This window comes from Dipteris shenzhenensis, chromosome 22 (genome assembly GCF_047967505.1).
Source record: "Dipteris shenzhenensis isolate YYH24624 ecotype China chromosome 22, Dip_SZ_1.0, whole genome shotgun sequence".
NCBI lineage: Eukaryota > Viridiplantae > Streptophyta > Polypodiopsida > Gleicheniales > Dipteridaceae > Dipteris > Dipteris shenzhenensis.
The window spans coordinates 25,312,531-25,333,735 of NC_141617.1; the positions used below are offsets into that span (position 1 = coordinate 25,312,531).

Genomic DNA, 21,205 nt, shown 5'->3' on the forward strand with positions numbered 1-21,205 from the left:
AAGCCAAGGGCGGAAGTGGACTAGACGTAGCAAAGAGAGTCCGAGTGCACGACTCGACAGACTCAACCTCACATGGACACTCACACGAGGACTGCATTCATCTCCTCTCTACTCTTTGACGTGGGGAGACATACCATGGGAGTGATAGTAGCATGTGTCAGATGACGAGCTTCCTCTGGATAGTCTGTGCATGTTGATTAGTGGCAGTGATCCATCACTGGTTTTCTTCCTTGACGATGCGAGTCCTCACCAAATCGAGAGCCACTGTCAGACCAGCTCATCTTGTCTATCTTGAGCCAACTAGTGGAGTTGGTCCCGCTGACAACATACATAGGTCTAATCATCCGGATGGATAGTTGATTTGATAGCCGACAACCACAGGCCTCCCATCGTTGGTCCCATCGACAACATAAACATGTCTAGTCATCAGAATGGATAATTGATTTGATGGCTGACAGCCATGGGTCTCCCATCATTGCCCTTTACATTTTGCATCCTCTCTCTGCCATTTTGCATTTTTTGCATTCTGCATTGGTGTGGATGCTCGTTTAGTAGCTCCACTACCACAGCTCATTGTATCAGGTTTTTCAGTCTTATAAACCCATCGGTCTTCCAAAGACTTTAATAAACTTTTTTTCTTTCTTTCTCTCTCTCTCTCTCTCTATATATATATATATGCACACATGCTCGCAAGCATGCTCAAGGATGCAGACACATGAAATATTGTTGTTGATAGCTATTTTAGAGCTGTAACATGTAATTTTTCATGGATTCACCTTGGCCCTATAGATCTTGTAGGGTCTTAATACAATCAAATCATATCACCGTCACTGTCACTGTCACTCACTCTCTCTCTCTCTCTCTCTCTCTCTCTCTCTCTCTCTCTCTCTCTCTCTCTCTCTCTGTGGATTGGCTGTCCACTAAATTTGAAAATATACATACTACAATTTAAAAATTTCCTGGCGTTTTCTGAAACTTTGATTTCTGAGTTACAAAGCCAATCTCACCCCCTTACCAGGGTGATGGTGAAGTGAAGTCGTTGCGCTTTCTTTTTTCGTTGTTTATGTACAAAACCCAGCTTAAATTACTAACCTTAGATCAAATGGTTGATAAAATTTTTTTTTTTGGCAGGTCATGGCATTGCTGAGTGGGTTTGCAGGTGTTTATACTGAGGTATTGTGTTTTATGAAAGTGTTTCTGGTTTACGCATCAAAATTTCAAAATGCTTGGATAGCACGAAATAGAGTACTCACCATATTCCACAAATTTTCTTAGTGGATTCACATTGTAAGCATTATTCCTTGGGTTGTTTCTCCTGGTAGATTATAACTGAACTTGGGGCATCTTATGTTTTGACCATAGATCATAATAAAGAAGAGGCCATCACGCAACATCAATGTTCAGAACTTCTGGCTTTATTTTTTTGGAATAGTTTTTAACATTGGTGCCATCTTCACCCAAGATTTTGATGAGCTGATGAACAAGTATGTCTCAAAACACTTTATTCTTGCTTAAGTGGAAAATGTTACTTGTGGTCTTATCCTTCGCAAAATTTTTAATCAATCACAAGATTTATTCTCTAAGCTGATGCATTGTGAATTTGTAGAGGGATCTTCCATGGCTACACTATTATTACTGTCTGCATGATTATCAATCATGCCCTAAGGTATGCTTTTCCAAAAGTGAAATGAAATTTGAGGATGCCTATTTTTTAAGGGAAAGTAGCATGTAACTTTCATAATAATGAAATGATTGGTACTTCGAAAATGGAATGCCCTAATGATAATTATATTTAATGGTACCTCTAAAAAGAAATATTCAACATAAGATTAGACTTGTTCTTGTCTCATAACTTATAAATAGACCTCCTTATGGCATATGACTCATAGAAGAAGTTGAGGTGCAAAGACAACTGGATGAGAAGCTCAAGCCAGAATAGATTCAATCCAGTTTCTCACCTTTTTTCTTATTGGTGATAGTAAAGAGAAAGAAAGATGATACATTTCAGTTGTATATTGATGATCGAGGTCTGGATAATATCATTATTAAGAAAATGTATCCGATGGCTAGAATTGATGATTTGTTAAATGCGTTGTATGAAGCTGTGATCTTATTGATCTTCACTACAGCTACTATCAGATCAGAATTCGAGCTCATGATAGAGAAACTCAGAAAGTAGACGAGTATGTCTAGAATCCTTGGCCTAAGGCTACTGTGATGATGACTTGGCAGCATACATATGCACGATATACCATACATAATGATATGCTTAAGATAAACAACAAGGTTGTGATACCTAGTTGGAATGATAGAAGACCATTCATCTATGCCATGATAGCCCATGTGCAAGACATCCAAGTGTGGAGGGGAAGACATGCATCTTTGTAAAATGTAGTTCTTTTGGTCAAAGATGAACAAACATATTCATGAATATGTTACATGATGTTTCTCGTGTCAAGTAAGTGTCAAGTAAGATAGAATGGGTGTAGCTATTGGCATTTTTCAGCCATTGGAAATATCATCAGGTAGATGGAAGAGCATTTCCATGGATTTTATTGTTGGTGTGTTGCAAACACAAGAAGGATATGATTCCATTCTTGTGGTGTTTTAACTGTTTTACCAAGATGACTTCATTCCAATGAGTGCTAGTCAATGCAGCACTAGTAGCGGATTTGTTATGAGTAACGTATTTGCCTACATGGATTGTGAAGATCATAATATCAGATATAAATATGAGACTACTAGTCATTTTAAGACCGTAGTATTTTATGTACTTAAGACTTATGTGGGAATGAGTAGTGGGGATCATTCTTAGATGGATATAATCAAGCGACACTTACTAGGGATTGTTATGGAACTTAAGGACGCCGTTCTCCTTAGGATGACTATAGGGAATGCCTAGGGAAAGCCAGGCATATGGAACGGCTAGGGAAAGCCATCCCACAATGACTACTCACTAATTGAGAGTTCTTAGCTGCTTTTTTGTGCCCAACTTGATGCTAATTTGCTTGTCTTTTCAAGGTCTTTTCATAGTCGCCTTGTTTTTGTATGCCATTGGCGATATATCATTATTTTATATAAACTCTGTAAGAAATCCTAGATTTACTATATTTAGAAATGTGCTAAGGAACAGAAAGGAGATTGAAATAGCAGAGAACAAGGAATATTTATATTGCTTGAGTGTCTGTAGTGTCTGTAGTGTGTCATCCATACAATTGGGCCTCTCTTATATAGAGAGTGAAGAGTCACACATGAAAAGGTGTGTACTCCAAAGTGTATGTGCATGAAGAGGTGTGTATCCCTTGTGAAGGGTGTGACCCTTGATGAGAGGGTACATTACAATAGGAGTGTCTCTTTTATAGAATGTCTCTTGTGAAGGGTTGTGGCTCATAGGAAGTGTCCCGTCGAAAGGGCATATCCTTCCACAAGTGTCCATTCATCAAACCATCCATAAGTCCAGATATAGAGAAAGGAATACGTCACAGATCGTGACATCTCCTCCCACTCAAAATAAGACCCTGGTGGAGATAATGAACTGATGTAGAAAATATCATGGTAAATTCTGAAAATACTGCTGTAAAATGTCAGGGTACTGTTGTAAGTCTTCATCAGATTGCCAAGTAGCGTCAGAGTCGTCCAGATCTCGCCAAAGAACAAGGAATTCCGTGATAAGTCGATGTCGACTCTCTCGCTGTCGATGGTCCAAAATACACTCAAGAATAAGGAGAACATAATCGTCTTCGTTCTGGGACATAATCACCTGCAAGACGTACTGCTTCATCGTCTGGAATGTACGTCTTTAGCCAAGAAATATGAAATGTCGGATGGATTTACCCCATGATGGTGGTAATTCCAATTTGTAACTTAAAGGTGAATTTTTCTTGATGATCCGGAAAGGTCCATAGTATCTTGGTCGCAACTTAGGAAACACAGACTTAACCGACTTATAGCGATGTGGGGCTACAAATAATAGCACCACGTTACCAATGTCAAATTCCAGGTGACGTCTATGTTTGTTGGCAGACCATTGATACCGCTCTTGCGCTTTTCACATATGATCCCTGACTTGGAGTAGAATGTCTTGTGAACTAAACAGTAGAGTTGTACCCAAAGATTCGAACAGTGAAATCCAAAAGTGACTGGTAAACTTAGGATCTCTGTCAAATACGATATTCTTGGGCAATCCATGGTGTCAGAAGATGTGTTGTATGAAGAGTTTGGCTATGTCCGGAGCCTGTGCACTGCTATTGCAAGCAACAAAGTGTGCCATTTTGGACAATCGATCAACAATTACCATAATCTGAGTGTTACCTCGGGAGGATCGTGGTAGTGTTGTAATGAAATCCATGGAAATACTTTCCCACCTTTCAGTTGGAACTGGAAGAGGCTGAAGAAGTCCTGCTGGAAGTCGTCGGCTTGCTTTCATTTGTTGACAAGATAAGCAAGAGGTAACCATTTTAATGACGTCGCTTTTCATCTAAGGCCAGTAATATGTTGCACTGAGTAACCTATATGTCTTGTTGATGCCTGGATGGGCAGCATAAGGAACTACATGATGCTCTTTTAACAAAAGACGTCGAATATCCTTGTCATGTGGTACACAGACGCGATCTTGATAATACAGAAGGTCGTCCATATAAGAATAGGATGAGAAAATCTTCTGTTCGGAAGTCGAAGGTTGATCTTTTGAAAGAACTTGTACTGCTGTGCCGAAGTCTTTATCATTGAAATACTTTCCTTTGAATGAATTCGGAACATCCAAAGATAATGTAGAGATTACCATAGCTGATGCTAGAGTTAACCTGCTGAGAGCATTTGCAACTACATTGTGTAGTCTTGGAATGTACTCAATGGTCATGTGAAAGTTGGCCAGAAACTCAACCCAGCGTGCTTGTCGAGCGTTCATGAATGGCTGAGTAAAGATATACTTTAGAGAGTGATGGTCTGTCTTGACCACCAAGTCGGCTCCCATGAGATAATGTTTCCAAGAGCGATAAGCATGTACAACGGCAAGAAAGTCCTTATCATAAATCGGGTATTGGGTTTGGATATCGGAATGTTTATGGCTGTCAAAAGCAATAACTCTGCCTTCTTGCATCAAGACTGCTCCTGTAGCAATGTCGGAAGCGTCGGTCATTACCTCAAATGGAAGGTTTGGGTCAGCAATAGCCATAACTGGTGTGGTAGTGAGTGCTTGCTTGAGTTGTTGGAAACTATACTCTGTTTTGGGAAGCCATTGAAAAATTGCTGTGCTTTTCAATAATTCGGACATAGGAGCTGCGATTTCGGAAAACTGATAGACCTTTGTATGGTAGAAGTTTGCCAATCCGAGAAAAGAGCGGACATCATGAACATTCTTAGGAGTAGGCCAGTTTTGGATTACCTCGACCTTCTTGGGATCCACAGAGATGCCTTGAGCTGAAATAACATGTCCCAAATATTCGAGTTGGGTCTTGAAGAACTCACTCTTCTCAATGTTGATGTAGAGAGAACTTCAAAAACTTGGTGAAGATGTTGTTTGTGCTCATGTAGAGATCTGCTGAAAACGAGGATGTCATCGAGGTAAACGATGACGAACTTATCGAGGAAAGGCCTGAAGATGTCGTTCATTAGTGTCATGAATGTGGCCGGGGCATTGTTTAACCCAAAAGTCATGACCAAACATTCATAGTGTCCATACTTTATTCGAAAGTTGTCTTGTACTCATCGCCTTCTCGTATGCGAATTTGATGATAACGTGAATGAAGATCAATCTTTGAGAATTGTGTTGCATGTAGAAATTGATCGAAGAGGTCATCGATGCGAGGCAATGGATACTTGTTTTTGATAGTGAGCTTGTTGAGGGCTCGGTAGTCGATGCAGAGCCGCATTGACTTATTCTTTTTTTCCACAAGTAGTACAGGAGATCCGAAAGGACTGCGACTGGGCCAAATGTGACCTTTGTCGAGTAGTTCGGTCACTTGTCTTTGGATTTCTTCATTTTGAGTGTAAGAAACCCAATAAGGAGGTTTCGACGGTGGATTACTGCCGGGAATAAGTTCGATTGGGTGATCCACTGGTCGTCGAGGTGGTAACTGCTTTGGCAATTCCTGTGGAAAAATATCCAGGTAGGGCTGGAAAAAAGGTTGGTTGAGATATTGACGAGGATCCTTTGTTGGTGTCTCCTCTACTGCCGTAACCAACAGAAGTGAAGTCTTTACTTGGCGTTTACGAACCCACTTCTTTACTTGTAGGGCAGAGGCAACTGGGGTTGAAGGAGAGTCCCTAGAACCAGTTAGCTCAATAAGTTTTCCCTGGTGGACAAACTGGATAGTATGGCTGCGAAAACTGATTGATGGATCATAGTCGTAGAGCCACTGTTGTCCGAGTATGACATCGTACCAAGAAAGAGGCATGATGTCAAAGTTAACTTGTCCGTATAATGTTGGATGCGAAAAGACAAGTTTTGATCCTGGTGTTGCACAAGAAGGTAGTTCCATTTGCGAGTTCAATCTGATAGTCCATGAGACTAGGACTGGGGATCAACCGAAGTTTGTCGACCATAGAACTAGCTAGGAAGTTATGAGAGCAGCCATTGTCGATGAGGATAGTGATCGTTGTTCCACGAATTGATCCTTGAACACAAAGTACTTGAGTGGCCAGGGAAGGTTCGGGGTTGCTGGCAAGGCTCCGGTGGATGGTATTTGCCATTCGAGCAGCTTTGCCTTTCTTGTCTTGTGCTGGGGTAGCATCTTCTGTTTGGGAAGTGCTAGGTTCCATGTTGGAATTTTGCTTTGGTCGCTTGGGACAATCGAACCATCTATGGTCGCCTGTACAGATGGTACAAAGTCCTTTTGTGCTGGAGTTGTTCTTCTTGTCAGTGGCCGCACCTTTATGTTGGGGATGACGGTAATGACTTTGTGAAGAAGAAGAGGTGCGATCCTTGGAGGAGTGCTTCTGTTGGAATCCAGCATTGGATTTCTGAGACTGGTGGGGATCTTGAGGCTGTTGCTGACCTTGATTACCCGAGCTTTTTTCTAAACCTGGGGTTATCTTGAGGGCGAGCACCTTTGGCCATATTAGAGTTCTATGTTCTATTAGCACTCTGCTTCCCTGTGTTTTGGAAATCTGTTATGCGCTCTGCGTAAGCAATAGCGCCAGTTGTGGTGGTGATGTTTGCTTTGAGGACATCAATGCGTAACGAGGGATTTAAGCCTGAGATGAAAGCATGAAGGTGATCAACATCAGTTAAACCATCAATCTCTAGCACCAATGTGGTGAATTGAGAGATGTAGGAAGACAGGGAGCCTGTTTGCTCCAACTGTCGGAGTTTTGAACATGCTTGGAAGTCCGCATTGGCAGGTATGAACTGCTTACAGAGCACGTGTTCAAAACGTTCCTAGGTTAACACACTTTTGCCGTCCTTTAAGCGTCGTTGCCACCATAGGAAAGCTGTATCCTTGAGGAGGGAGGTTGCTAAGGCAATCTTTTTGCCTTCAGTGAGGTCAACAGTATCAAAGTACATGCGCAATTTTGCGAGCCATTGGTCAACTGTTCGGCGATTTCATTGACCAGTGTAGGCTTCCGGAACTTTAATGTCAAGTCTTTTAGTTTTGGAAGCTTGGAGTAAACCATAGAGGGCACGGAGTTCAGTGTTTTCTACCTCTGGTGGTAATGAGTCCACATAGTCGTCTGGTTGCGTCACGTGATCCTCTATATGTGTGATACTGCGAGAATCTTGGAGTTGTTGGACTTTTTGGACCAAGTCGGATGTTACGCTCTAGCCGAGGTAGCATGACCTCAGAAGAATCAGTCGACATTTCTCTTAAAGGATCTATGTTTGTAATTATTTGTTTGCGCTTCATGTAAATGATCAATGTCAAGGTCCTAGGTGAGGGTTGATAGCACCAGACTAGGTGGATCTAAGGCTAAGGGTCTAATGCAAAGAATGTGCCTAGGGGCAAAGGATTTAATGCGTCCCAAGAGAGGGGTGAAATGTTGCATTAGGAAGGCCCTGTGATGATGACATGTGGCATCTAGATCCATCTAGGGAGATGGGGCTTGTTGAAGCTAGAGAGAGAAGAGAATATGTAATTCACGTACGTTTTAGATGGGAATTCTCTGTCAGCTCGAAAGCTTCAGCAAGGATTTGGCTGGGTGGATTAACTTCGGTTGCTCCCGCGATCTCCAGTAGGAATTAGTAGTTTGTGTCTAACAATTGGTGTCAGAGCCCAAGGGAAGAGACCAAGGGAAGGGGTTCATGAGCTGTGACGAAAGCTACGAACGGTGAATTGAGGGTGTATCACTTGATCGGTGATGGCGGATAATAGGCGTGGAGCGTAGGTGTGGCGACTTGACCACTTGTGACCTTCACGCGATGGACAGATGGGATCGACGATAACGGGCGACGACGAACTTGGAGGGGGCTACCCGTGACGATGAATCGCTATTGGTGGTCCTCCCGCACCGCTATCAGGATTTTGCTGGGGGTTAGGACTATTTGTGGGCTTACTGGCGATTCGTGAACGGGGAGACCTTCGGCGCTGATAGCCCGTGACTGACGAAATCGTTGATGACCATCCCGTGACTTGGCTATTGGCGCTGCCCGTAGTCTATGATGGAAGCATGGGGGATCCCGTAGGGCAGTTGACGAAACGCAGGGTAGATGGACGCACGGGTGGTGGGTCGTGTACGTGGAGGCCTAGAACGCGATGTGTGATTGCTGAAATCTGGAGCGGAGGACAGGCTAGGAGCGCAGAGGTGACGTAGGACAGCGTGGTGGCTCGTGTGCATCTTCGAGAAGATTTGTGGATGGGCAACCCGTAGCCAGAGAACATCTCGATCAGACAGCTACACCTTGGCAGACAAAGGAAGAGGCCACGCAATCCAAGAAGGCTGTGATGAAATCGTTGATGACAAGGGAGCTCTCTTTGACCTCCATCAATTTCGTGTTTTTTTTCCCTTGAATTAGTCGGTTGGTGCTCTGCTTTCATAGATAGGATCTCGTAAGTGATCAATCTGCATGAGGCTTTGATGCTGTAGCAGGGACAGATTATGCTTGACGTTATGCCTATGTGCTGCAGTCAGAGTTGTTTGCAGAAGCTTCCCTAGGATAGGGAAAAGCGCGGTTTGAGATATATGCCTGTGTTAAATGCCTAGTCAGTGTGAATTTGGGATTGCAGGAGTTCCCTAGTATAGGGAATTGTGTAAGAGTGCAAGTAGACTGAATTGCATCAGTTTGTAAATACAGTTTTCTAGCAGTGGTTTAAAAAAAAAACAAACAAAACAAAACAAAACACCCATTGAACTGAATGGAAGCAGAAGAAGGAGCTTCCAGGAGGGACCCTGGTGAGTCAGGAGTCCGGCCGACCCAGCAGGTGTTGCGCCCAGTAGCTCATACCTTATCTGGCAGGATTGCATTGCTGGAGGATGCCTTGCAATAGTTGTTAGCGCAGCAGTTATAGGCCAATGCAGGGCAGTATGAACTTAGGAGAGCGATACACAGTATGTCTGCCAGACCTTCTCGAGAGGAGAAGGGAAAGGCTCCAATGGAACCGGAGTCTAGTGTCCATACGGTCGAGCCTAGGAAGGCTAAAGTGCCAAATATTGCCAATTACAAACCGGAAAAGTATTCGGGTCGAATGAACGACCGTAGCTCCGATGTCATTGAGACCTGGTTACACAAATGGGACGAGGCGTTCGCCATTTGTGAAATCAGAAATGACATCAAGAAGATCCGTGAGGCCACCCACATGTTTAGTGAGGCAGCAGATCGATGGTGGATTAAACAACAAAAAGATGGTATAGCATTCACTACCTGGAAGGGGTTTAAAAGAGAGTTCAGGAAATACTTCTTGCCTCCTGACGAAGCATCCCGAGCTTGGGATCAATATAAGAACCTTCGTCAGAGAAATTTATCGGTGGCAGAATACACTGATAAGTTTCGAGAGAGTGTAATGAAGGTTGATGAACCCCTGCCTCAATCAATCCAAGTGAAAGATTTCATATTTGGATTGAATGATCGAATAAAAATGGAAGTTCGGGCTAAGTACGCGAACACGTTAGATGATGCAATAGCTATAGCCCTGAACTATGAAGATGCCAAGGGCAGCAGGCCAAGTGGGTTTGCACAGGTCGGAACCCAGTATGGGTATCCGAAGAAATCTAGGTTTAAGAAGAAACGGATTAGTAGAGGGAGTGGTTCTCAGCCGAGTGGTCAAGCCAAGCAGGCGAAACCAACTGAAACTCCTAAATCAAGTACCACCATTGGAGTGAAAAGGAAAGTAACCCCAATGGCAGCCCGGGCTTGGTCTAAGTCTCCCTTAAACCCATAACAAAGGGAAAAAGCGAGGAGAGAAGACTTATGTTTTGGTTGCCTGGAGCCTCATCAGTGGAAGGATTGTCCACGTAACAAAGATCGTTGGATGGCTGAGATGGTGATCTCAGAATGCGACGTGGAGATGGAGGGAAGTCCCAGAGCGGAAGAGATGCAGATTCAGCTAGCGGGATCTTCTCAGAGGTTAGTACCTTGTTTGTTATGTGTGTATGTTGCTAAGCTAGTAACGAGTGCACCTGATAACATCCTATCTAAGCCTGCAGCAACGGGGTATACAGCCTTTAATGATACAGAGTTAATTAAAATGAAAGGGCAAGTGGCCAATCATGAGGTCATTGTGTTGTTTGACTCAGCGTCAACTCACAATGTGATTAACTCCAAGCTCGTGAAGAGGTTGAAATTAAAGACAAGTCCATCTGACTATGCGTATACAGTCAGGATGGCCGATGAAAGTTCAACTGAAGTATGGGACCAAAGGGTTACCCAGTTGGAGCTTCGTATTCAAGACTATGCTAAGAAGCTTGATTTTGAAATAACCAAGCTTGCTCATGCAGATATAGCCCTGGGTATGGGGTGGCATTCTAGGAAGAATCCAGCCATTGATTGGAAAAAGCACGTATATCAATTCAAGATGAATGATGTGCTTTATGTCTTACGAGGTAAAAAAGATATATCTTAGGGACCATTGGTTTCCGTGATGGAAATCCGAAAAGCTCAAGAAGAGTTTTTGTTCCTTTGCACAGCATCGGTAGAGCCGGTTGATGATTCTTCGGCTAGCACTGATGTTACGCAAAGTGGTGAGATGGCCAAGTTGGCTAATCTTATAACAGAGGAGTTCTCTGAATGTTTTAGGGATGAACTACCTTATGGGTTACCTCCAGAGCGGAATGTTCAGCATAAGATTGAACTGATTCCGGGAGCAGAACCTGTAAATAGACCTCCCTATAGAATGAGTTTTACTGAAGAGGCGGAGGTGCGTAGACAATTGGAAGAATACCTCAAGTTGGGGCAGATTCAACCAAGTTTCTCACCTTTTGCTTCGCCAGTGATATTAAAGAAGAAAAAGGATGATACGTTTCGCCTCTGTATAGATTACAGAGCATTGAATAATATCACTGTTAAGCACAGGTATCCGATGGCTCGGATTGATGATTTGCTAGATGCATTACATGGAGCCGTGATTTTCAGCAAGATAGATCTTAAGTGTGGCTACCATCAGATCCGGATTAGAGCCGAGGATGTGCATAAAACCGCTTTCAGAAGCAAGTTTGGTGATTATGAGTTTTTGGTAATGCCCTTCGGACTTACCAATGCTCCAGCGACATTCGTCATGCTTATGAACGATTTACTACGTCCGTATATCGGAAAGTTTGTAGTACATTTTATTGACGATATTCTAGTGTTCAGTAAAAGTATTACTGAGCATCGTGAACACCTGAGAATAGTGTTCAGTACTTTGAGGAAAGCCAGTCTTTATGTAAATAAAAAGAAAACTATACTGTGTATGGTTGGGCTTGAATATTTAGGGTTCATAATTACTCCACAGGGGGTAGAAATGGATCCGAAGAAAGTGGCTGCGATACTAACTTGGCCAATCCCTCAGAGTCTGACCGCGTTGCGATCATTCTTGGGATTTGTCCAGTTTTATAGAAGGCATATTAAAGGATATTCCGAAATAGTATCGCCATTGATTGATCCGACCTCAAATAAAGTACCTTTTATATGGGGACAGAATCAACAAGAAAGTTTTAACACCATAAAACAAGTTGTGGTCACAGGACCGGTGTTAAAAATAGTTGATCCCCAGAAACCGTTGTTCCTGAAAGCCGATGCAAGCGGCATTGCGGTAGGAGCAGTTCTCCTTCAAGAGGGAAGGCGAGTAGCCTTTGAAAGCAAGAAGCTTTGTCCCTCTCAGAGGAATTAGCCAACTCATGAATTGGAGTTGTATGCTGTTATCCATGCTTTGAAAACATGGAGACATTATTTGTATGGTTCAGAGTTTTATGTGGATGTGGATCATGATACTCTGAAACATTTTTGTAAACAGCCTGACTTGAGGGGTTGCCAAGCTAGGTGGGCAGAGCTCATGCAGGAGTTTAATTTGACGACTCGGTACCGAAGAGGGAAGGATAATAAGATTGCTGATGCGTTGTCTCGCATTATGCACAATATGAGTTTCACGGTATTAGAGAGTGCTCTAATGATCGAGATTAGAGAAACTCAAAAGGTGGACGAGTTTGTCCAGAGCTTATGGCCTAAAGCTCATGTGTTTAAACCCGGGAAAAATGAAAAGGATGACCTGGCATCCAGAAGAGGCCAAACATATGCAAGATATACCATAAGGGATGGTATGCTGAAAAGAAATGGCAAGGTTGTAGTACCTAGTCAGAATGATCTCAGGCAGAGAGTCATTTGACAGTGCCATGATAGCCCGTGTGCGGGACATCCAGGGGTCGAGAAGACATATGATCTCGTGAAGCGAGATTTCTTTTGGCCAAAGATGAAAAAGCATATTCATGAATATGTGACACGGTGTTTCTCGTGTCAAGTAAGTAAGGCTGAGCGGGTGAAGCCACCCGGACTTTTACAGCCCTTGGAAGTACCACTAAGTAAGTGGGAGAGCATTTCCATGGACTTTATTGTAGGGCTGCCTACAACACAAGGAGGGTATGATTCTATCCTTGTGGTGGTTGATCGTCTAACCAAGATGGCTCACTTCATTCCGACTAGGGAGTCTGTTAGTGCCCCGCAAGTGGCGGATTTGTTTATTAGACATATATTTCATCTGCATGGATTGCCTAGATCCATAGTGTCAGATTTACCGGTCAGTTTTGGACCGCGGTATTTGAGACACTAAGGACTGAGTTGGGAATGAGTAGTGGGGATCATCCTGAGACGGATGGTCAGACGGAGAGAGTTAAGCAGTCTTTAGAGGATATGCTGAGGGCATATGTGTCATTAAGGCAACATACATGGGACAAGTGGTTGCCATTGTTAGAGTTTGCCTACAATGATAGAAAACATTCCTCTACAGGGTTCAATCCGTTTGAGCTGAACCATGGTTATAGACCGGCAAATCCAACTATAGTTGGAGTACCTCAGAAAGTGCCTAGTGCCGTGAACTTTGTGGTTCAGATGCGGGAGATGCTAGCACTTGCGAGAGCTAATATCCGCCAGGCTATGGATAGAGCCAAGGTGTATGCGGATGAAAACCGGTCTATAAGAGTATTTAAGGAAGGAGAAAAAGTTTTTCTCAGAGTTTCTTCGCACTCGAAGTCGTTGACTTCAGGAGAGTGTGCTAAGTTATCACCTCGATATTGTGGGCCGTGGTTAATTCTAAAGAGAATAGGCAAGGTAGCCTATAAATTAGAATTGCCACAAGGGTGTAAGGTGCACCCGGCACCCGGTTTTTCATGTTCCGCGCTTAAAGAAATTTTTACATACAGGTGACTGACTAATCGAAGGTGTGGTTTTGTTTCGGAGATAGAGGATAATGCGAGGCGCAAACCAACAAGAATCCTGGACCGAGGAACAATGCAAATACGAAATCGGAAGATACCCACGGTGTTGGTTGCATGGCATGGTCAGCCTCTATCCGAAGCTACCTGGGAATCCGTATACCAGTTGCGGAGAGTGTTCCCAGACGTTATCATCGAGGACGTTGATGTCTGAAGAGGGAAGGAATGTTACGCTCTAGCCGAGGTAGCATGACCTCGGAAGAATCATTCGACATTTCCCTTAAAGGATCTATGTTTGTAATTATTTGTTTGCGGTTCATGTAAATGATCGGGAGGGAATTAATGTCAAGGTCCTAGGTGAGGGTTGATAGCACCAGACTAGGTTGATCTAAGGCTAAGGGCCTAATGCAAAGAATGTGCCTAGGGGCAAAGGATTTAATGCATCCCAAGAGAGGGGTGAAATGTTGCATTAGGAAGCATAGTTAGGGGAAACGGAAACGGGGAAACGGGGAACGGAAACGAAAACGGAAACGTTTCGGGATTTTTGGGAGGGCTGAAACGGGGAAACGCCACGTCGGCAAGGGAGGGGAGTAGATGATGATGGAGGGCTGAAGCAGGCTGCAGGAGAGAAAGGAGAGGAAAGGAGTGAATGGGGCTGAAGGAGGGCTGGAAAACCTTGAGGATGGAGAGAGTATGAGGCTGAAGGAGTGGAAGGAGCCTGGAGACCAAAATCAAAAGAAAAAAGACAAAAAATGTGATTTTGGAGACCTAGCAGCCTGTGTTGTCTGAAACGGCACGTTTCAGGGCTCTGAAACGCGTTTCAGACTGGCTGAAACGTTTCAGCCAGCCGTTTCAGGGTCCTGAAACGTTTCAGACCCTGAAACGCGTTTCAGGAAACGGCGCTTCTCTGAAACGGCGTTTCAGGCCTGGCTGGGCTCTGAAACGCGTTTCAGCGTAACTGTGTTAGGAAGGCCCTGTGATGATGACATGTGGCATCTAGATCCATCTAGGGAGATGGGGCTTGTTGAAGCTAGAGAGAGAAGAGAATATGTAATTCACGTACGTTTTAGATGGGAATTCTCTGTCAGCTCGAAAGCTTCAGCAAGGATTTGGCTGGGTGGATTAACTTCGGTGCTGCTCCCGTGATCTGCAGTAGGAATTAGTAGTTTGTGTCTAACATCGGAGATGCTGTCGTGAAGCTGGGAAATTTGGAGTTGAAGTAGTGCTTCGCCTTGTAAGTTGACTTCAGGGGTCTTTTTTGGATTTGAGTCGCTTATCTCCGGAGAGGCTGCACGCGAGCGTTGCGACATATCTGAGGTCCCTGTGAGAAAAGCATGAACCTGCGCTCTAGTTTGTACCAGAAGATTTGGGCTGCTCCCTGAAGTTGCTCATGTTGGAGGGGGCAAGAGAAGCAGGATGGAACCAGGTGTGGAAATTTGGTAAAGGAGAACCTGTCTGAGGTAACACTGGTGATGCCGAAATGGGTGTTACTGCTCGTGAGAGTACAGGGGTAGGTTGCAGAGTCCACGGATCTGAGAAGGGATAAGGAGCTGCTGTCGGAAGTGGAGGAGAAGGAGTGCCTTCAGAGTATAAATACTGTCTTGGGGAAGGTACAACCTGTATAGGAGGATATCTGGGAGCTGAAGGAGGTGGAGAGTACCCTGGAGATGCTGAAGCTGAGGGGTAAAAGTCTCTCCAAAGGTGGACAGCAAACTCGTGAGGAATATCGGGTTCTGGGTATCTACGTGTCTCGTGGAACACAACCTGGACTGTGCCGAGGAAGTAATGTAACTGAGGTGCCTTACACAGAAGGTATAGGATGTGGTCCAAGTCACTGGAAGGGCACGTGACATAGAAGACCCAAGATGCAAAAGCTCCGAAATGGGCTGGTTGTGCAATTTGAACACGATATTGTGTGGTAGATGATGCCTGAGGTGTCCTTGAAGGGACTGGGGAATTACCAGGGGTTTCCATGCTTTAAGGAGGCGGCTTTCATTCGCTGTAATTTGATAATAAGCGTCAAATAACAATATGAAAGAGAATCCTTAGAAATAGAATGGAAAGAATCCACCTGGCATAGATTAGATCTGCCAATGAGTTGCATAAAGTGGCCTGAAAATCTCTGTCCGGAGGTCCATTTACTATCTTTGCAGGTTCACGTTTAAGTGTGAGCAAGAAAAAGGTGCCTGGCGAGACTTTCGAGGCAGATAGGGGTGTTGGCAGAGGCGTGGTGCAGAAAAGGGCAGATTGCGTGGAACTAAGCACGCTTTTCCTGCGTTGACTTCAGAGGCAAAGTGCGTGTGGGGTGCGAGGAGCAGATCTGGGCCTGGCTGGTCGGAATTGGAAGGCAGCAAAAGGCCGCTGTTCACAGGCTAAGGTGGCGAGATGAGCCAGCAGGATTCAGGCTGGTCTGAATCGCGATAGAGGGGCAGAAAGGCTGCTGGGCATAGGTAGGTATGGTGGCGATTGCGACAAAGGGTGCAGCCTGCTTGCATCTGGTGCTGCTTGCTGCTTGCTTCCAGGGCTGATTTGCGGCAGCTTGGGCTGATGATCTGGCGCTGGAAAGACTGGCTGGAAACTAGGGCAGCAAATCGGCTGATGGAGAGCTGTGTATGGCGTGGAAGAGAGGCAAACCTGCGTGACGAATTTCCGTACGGGCGTCATACGAGAATCGTCATTTTTTTGTTTGGCTGCCTAGGTTGGGTGGTTGCCAAAAGTTAAAACGTGGGTTTTATTAACCCTTGGGTAGTCTAGGGTTAGGCCTAAGGTATGGGGCTGGTTTTTCCTTTTTAGCCCCTCCAGGTACCCTTTTATAAGGTGCTTGGTGCCCAAAAGGTGTGCCTATTCTAAGGGGTGTGACCCTTGGAATAGGTGTACCTTTTCATGAAGGGGTGTGACCCTGTTTTCAAAAGGGGTGTCCCCACACGAAGAGGTGTGTCCTTTTTTCCATGATGGGGTGTGTCCCTTGGGTGAGGAGTCAAAACTCTTCATTAAAAGGTGTGTTCGATGGTGGAAAAGGTGCGTCCCTTGGTTTTGGGACAGCCCAAGCACATCAAAAGACATGATTTTTGTCGTGTCCATTCACATCAACTCGTGATGTGTGGGAGATGGAGAGGCCATTGATGACTTTAGGCAGGGTTGGCGCTAAAAATTTTTACGCTCATTCTCTCCATCTCTTCCATGCACAATGTGCACAGATATCCTTCTAGCGGAAAGAGATGTATCAGATAGGCGCTAGAAGGTGGGGGGCATTTCCTATAGGCAGGAGCGAAATTTGCTATGACAATTGGGCCTCTCTTATATAGAGAGTAAAGAGTCACACATGAAAAGGTATGTACTTCAAAGTGTATGTGCATGAAGAGGTGTGTACCCCTTGTGAACCATTGGTGATGTGGCGTTTCCATTCCCGTTCGCATCCCTTTGAAATCCCGTCGCTGTTTCGAAGGGGGTTGGTGCTCCCCAAAATGTTCCCGTTCTTGGTAATTGTGTTAGACAAAGAGAGTCAACCAAACTCTTGAGGATGTGTTGAGAGCATATGTCTCATTAAGGTAAAGTACATTAAACAGGTGGTTGTCATTACTTGATTTTGCAGATGAATCTTCTTGAATTGAATCATGGGTTTTAATTAGCTAATCCAACTATCGTTGGGATTTCTTAGAAATTCCCTAGTATCGTGCTTTATGTAATCCAAATACAAGAGCTGCTAGCAATGGCTAGAGTAAACATCCATCAAGCCATGGATAGGCTAAGACCTACAAGGATGAAAATAGAACTTTAGAGATTTTGATGAAGGGGAGAGAATGCATGAAGTAATCACCCCATTATTGTGGGGCGTGGTTAATTCTAAAAACAATCGGCAAAGGAGCCTAGTGATCGGAATTATTACAAGGTTGCAAGGTGCATCAACTGTTTGTGTTTTGTCGTTCAACTTTTTTTTGCAACCTACTGATTCATTGATTGATGATATCGTTATGTTACAAGACATAGGGCAGAATGTTGAGTGCAACCGAGCTAGGAGAAATGCAATTTCGAAACCAAGAAGTTATATGGGAATCTGTTTACCAAATACGTTGGTAGGATGGTTGGAGCAACAAGTAACTGTCTTTAAAGCATCAAAGATATGTCACGTTTCATATACTACTTGAGCGTAGTGCTCACATCAACCTCTCATGAATCACAAATTTTGAGAACTTTGAAGCAAGGAGACAATCTACTCAGCAAATCACACAACAAACTCCTAAGAAAAACTGCAAAACTTGTAATGAAACCCCCACAGGATCAAATAGGAAGCTTTCTTCCACTCAAACTGGACGATTAACGCTCACAGAATCTTTGAAACTGTTTCCGGTACACTTGTAAATTTTGCAAATCAATTTACTGTCGCTTCTCCCCAACCTGTTTCCTCAACTTTGCACAAAACTTTACAAACACTTGCTTCTCAACTCATGAAATCTTAACCTACAAAAAGCTCTTGACAGCACTAAGACGCTCCTTACAACAAACTCCGAAATCCCAATGCCAAACTTAGCACAAGAACGGGAAACCTTATTCCACAACACAACACCAACTATCTTCGTGCATAACTGGCACGATATCTCTCAAACACTTGCCAGTCCTTGAAGAAGCGATAACGTTTGATACAGAAGTCGGATTGCCATACTCTTAAAAACTAGAATTGTACCCCTTGAAATGCTCTACAACTTTCTTTCAGATTGTAGGCCGAAATTCGGTGTGTATCTCAAGATATGGTCACTGCAATACTCGTCTGTTTATGGAAACTGCATGTATAAGGCAGCCCCTATGGTTCTCTTTGCCAGAATCTCCTCCAAAAACAGCCCTGGCACCTCCCAAATCAGCTCATGTATGCAAAAAAACGACCTTCTCATCTTTTTTTGGTGCTACAACTGCCTCTAAAAGCAGCTCATCATGCAAAAAACGACCTTAGTTCTATTTTTAGCTGACATGCGTCCATGCGGCCTCTGCTTTTTCAGTTTTGCAAAAGATGTCTCCTAGTAATCCACAAGATCGCATTTAGTTAATTGACGCTTTATTGTTGGCTGCTCATGCAAACTTCCAACCATCACGCAACCACTACCTTTGTCATAAAGACTCTAGTAGAGTGCACTCATCTCTTAGTACTGTCCTCTGTCTCCATCGTCCTCATCACATGCACTTAGTTGCTAGTTTCCCAAGGTCTACATTTAGAAGGCTGTGGATATGCCAGTTATCGAAGAATGGCCTTGAGCACTTCATCATCAATTTCTGCAATGAGGGTCTCTTCACAAAATCATATTGCAATGAGGGTCTCTTCACAAAATCATATTAGGAAAATCATGATTATTTACAAAAGCAAAACCAAAAACTCTTATAGGATTCCCTATTACTACTTCTGAGCTTCTATGCCTCGAGCTAGCCTAGATTTGTGCTCAGCCACCTATCTACTGGTGCTCCTACATGTGATATATATAGCATGTACCATATTTATAGTGATTCCCTGGGTTCCAAAAATAGGCCCATCAACGTATAGCATTCCTAGCCTTTATCATCAAGGATGCTGATGCTTGAAGAGGAGAGGAATGTTGCCTTCTACTAGAGTGTAATATGATCTTGGATGGATCGATGGACAGTAAGTCCTTGTAGGGAAGGGTGAGAGCAAGAGAGCAAGGAGATAACGAGAACTCGATCTATAGGAATGTATTCCAACAGTACTCTAGTGGAAAACAAACTACAAGTAAATCTAAAAATGAAGCCTATGAAAACCCTAGATTGGCCACCTTATGAAGCAACCCAGAGTCTACTTAGTTATTAATGAATTAATAGGACTAGAGCGAACTAGTTCCAATCTACAAGGCCATATCAGAGGCTAAACCTAACAAGCCCCATTCCATGGTATGAGTTAATTACTCTGGAAACATCTCAAACATACTTGGAACTAATGCCATGGTTGCACACGTGCATCCAAAAGGATATAGCAACCTATGGAAGTATAGGATGGCAAAGTCACATAACAAATGGAATCAAGTGTAAAGCTTGCAAAAAAGCCTCAAATTTGGTTTGTGGAATTGCCTTGGTGAAGATATCCTTTGTTGACAGTCTGTGTGACATAGTGATAATGATCTCAATGTGCTGAGTAGGTGTATGAAACATTGGATTTCGTGCAATGGACAAAGCACTATAATTGTTAGAGTAGATAGTGGTCCTCCCATTTTCATTGCCATGGCAGCATTTCTTCCATGGTGGTCTCACGTGATGGGCAGCATATGGGATTGGAGGACTGTTAGGTTAATCAAAGGTTTGTATGTAATGAAGGAATCTCTGAAATCATTAATGGCGTAGCTGTAATGGTCAAAGGTAACTCTATATTTGGATGTTGCAAGGCTGAAATGGATATGAAATGCTTTTTTTCTTAGAACATACAAAACATCCTGAAGAGAGACGGCATCCGCTATGAGCCTTGTTGCAGCGTGGTTAGCTGTGGAAGAAGGAAAGAGGATATGAAACTTTGGACTAGAATCCATGTCAACTGCTCCAAAGAGTATGCTTGGCAAGAGTGAAAGGCTGGCAGCTCAAATTGTTCATGTTGGCGAATGAGTATGCCTATTTGAATCGAACACATGGTTGTTAAGACACTCGTGTCTTATGATAAGACACTTAAGACACTTAAGACACGTGTCTTACCTTAAGACGCCTTTAGACACTCTTGCGTTTTTTTTTTTTTTTGGTGGGTGGGGAGTAACAACACACATTGAGTTTGACTTAGCCATGCTATCATCGATGGTGACTTTGGATCTAGCAGTGGCAGTGACCTCATAGATTTAGATTAGGATGAATCTTCAGAGATTTGAGTCTTGAGAGTCGAAAGCTTCCTTTCAATTATATGTATCGAGATGCAGTTTTCATTCATGTCACATGTGACAAGATTCAATTGTCAATTTAAACCTTGAACTGCTCAAAACTTGTGAGCTCTTCAGTCGTGAGTCTTAACTTTTACTTTTAAGTCTTGAGTGATGAGTCTTGACTCTTAACTACATTGTACAAGTGCATTGTTTCTTCTTGCATTATTCAAGTGTAGCTTATTGTACTTCTAGAATCTAGCAACTAGCTATGCTAGCAAGTTGTACATTTGTATACTTATACATATATTAATTAAATATTTATTATTATAACCACAATGGCGTGTCTTACGTGTCTTATCTTTAATACACTTTAGACACTCGTGTTTGAAGCGTGTCTAACGTGTCGTGTCTTAACGTGTCTTACAACCATGATCGAACATACCTTTAACGCTGTCATATCAATAGCAATTCCTAGGACATCCCACACTCCATGGTGAATGAAATCACGTATTTGCCAAATTCTTGAGAGCTAGCATGTACACACACAATGCATATACCGAAATCTAGTGAGGGCAAATGCGTTAGTATGTTCAACT

The 21,205-nt window shown here is 43.4% G+C and overlaps 1 protein-coding gene across 4 annotated transcripts in view; it reads left to right on the top strand.

The window, feature by feature from the left end:
• Nucleotides 1–21,205, top strand: part of LOC147887918 (CMP-sialic acid transporter 2-like) — a 51,904-nt gene that overhangs the window by 26,853 nt on the left and 3,846 nt on the right. For all 4 annotated transcript variants that reach the window (XM_087393333.1, XM_087393334.1, XM_087393336.1 and 1 more), the window contains exons 11-13: nt 1,132–1,173; nt 1,363–1,484; nt 1,607–1,666. In XM_087393333.1, the coding sequence (XP_087249459.1) occupies nt 1,132–1,173; nt 1,363–1,484; nt 1,607–1,666 (224 nt within the window). The remainder of the gene's footprint in view (nt 1–1,131; nt 1,174–1,362; nt 1,485–1,606; nt 1,667–21,205) is intronic.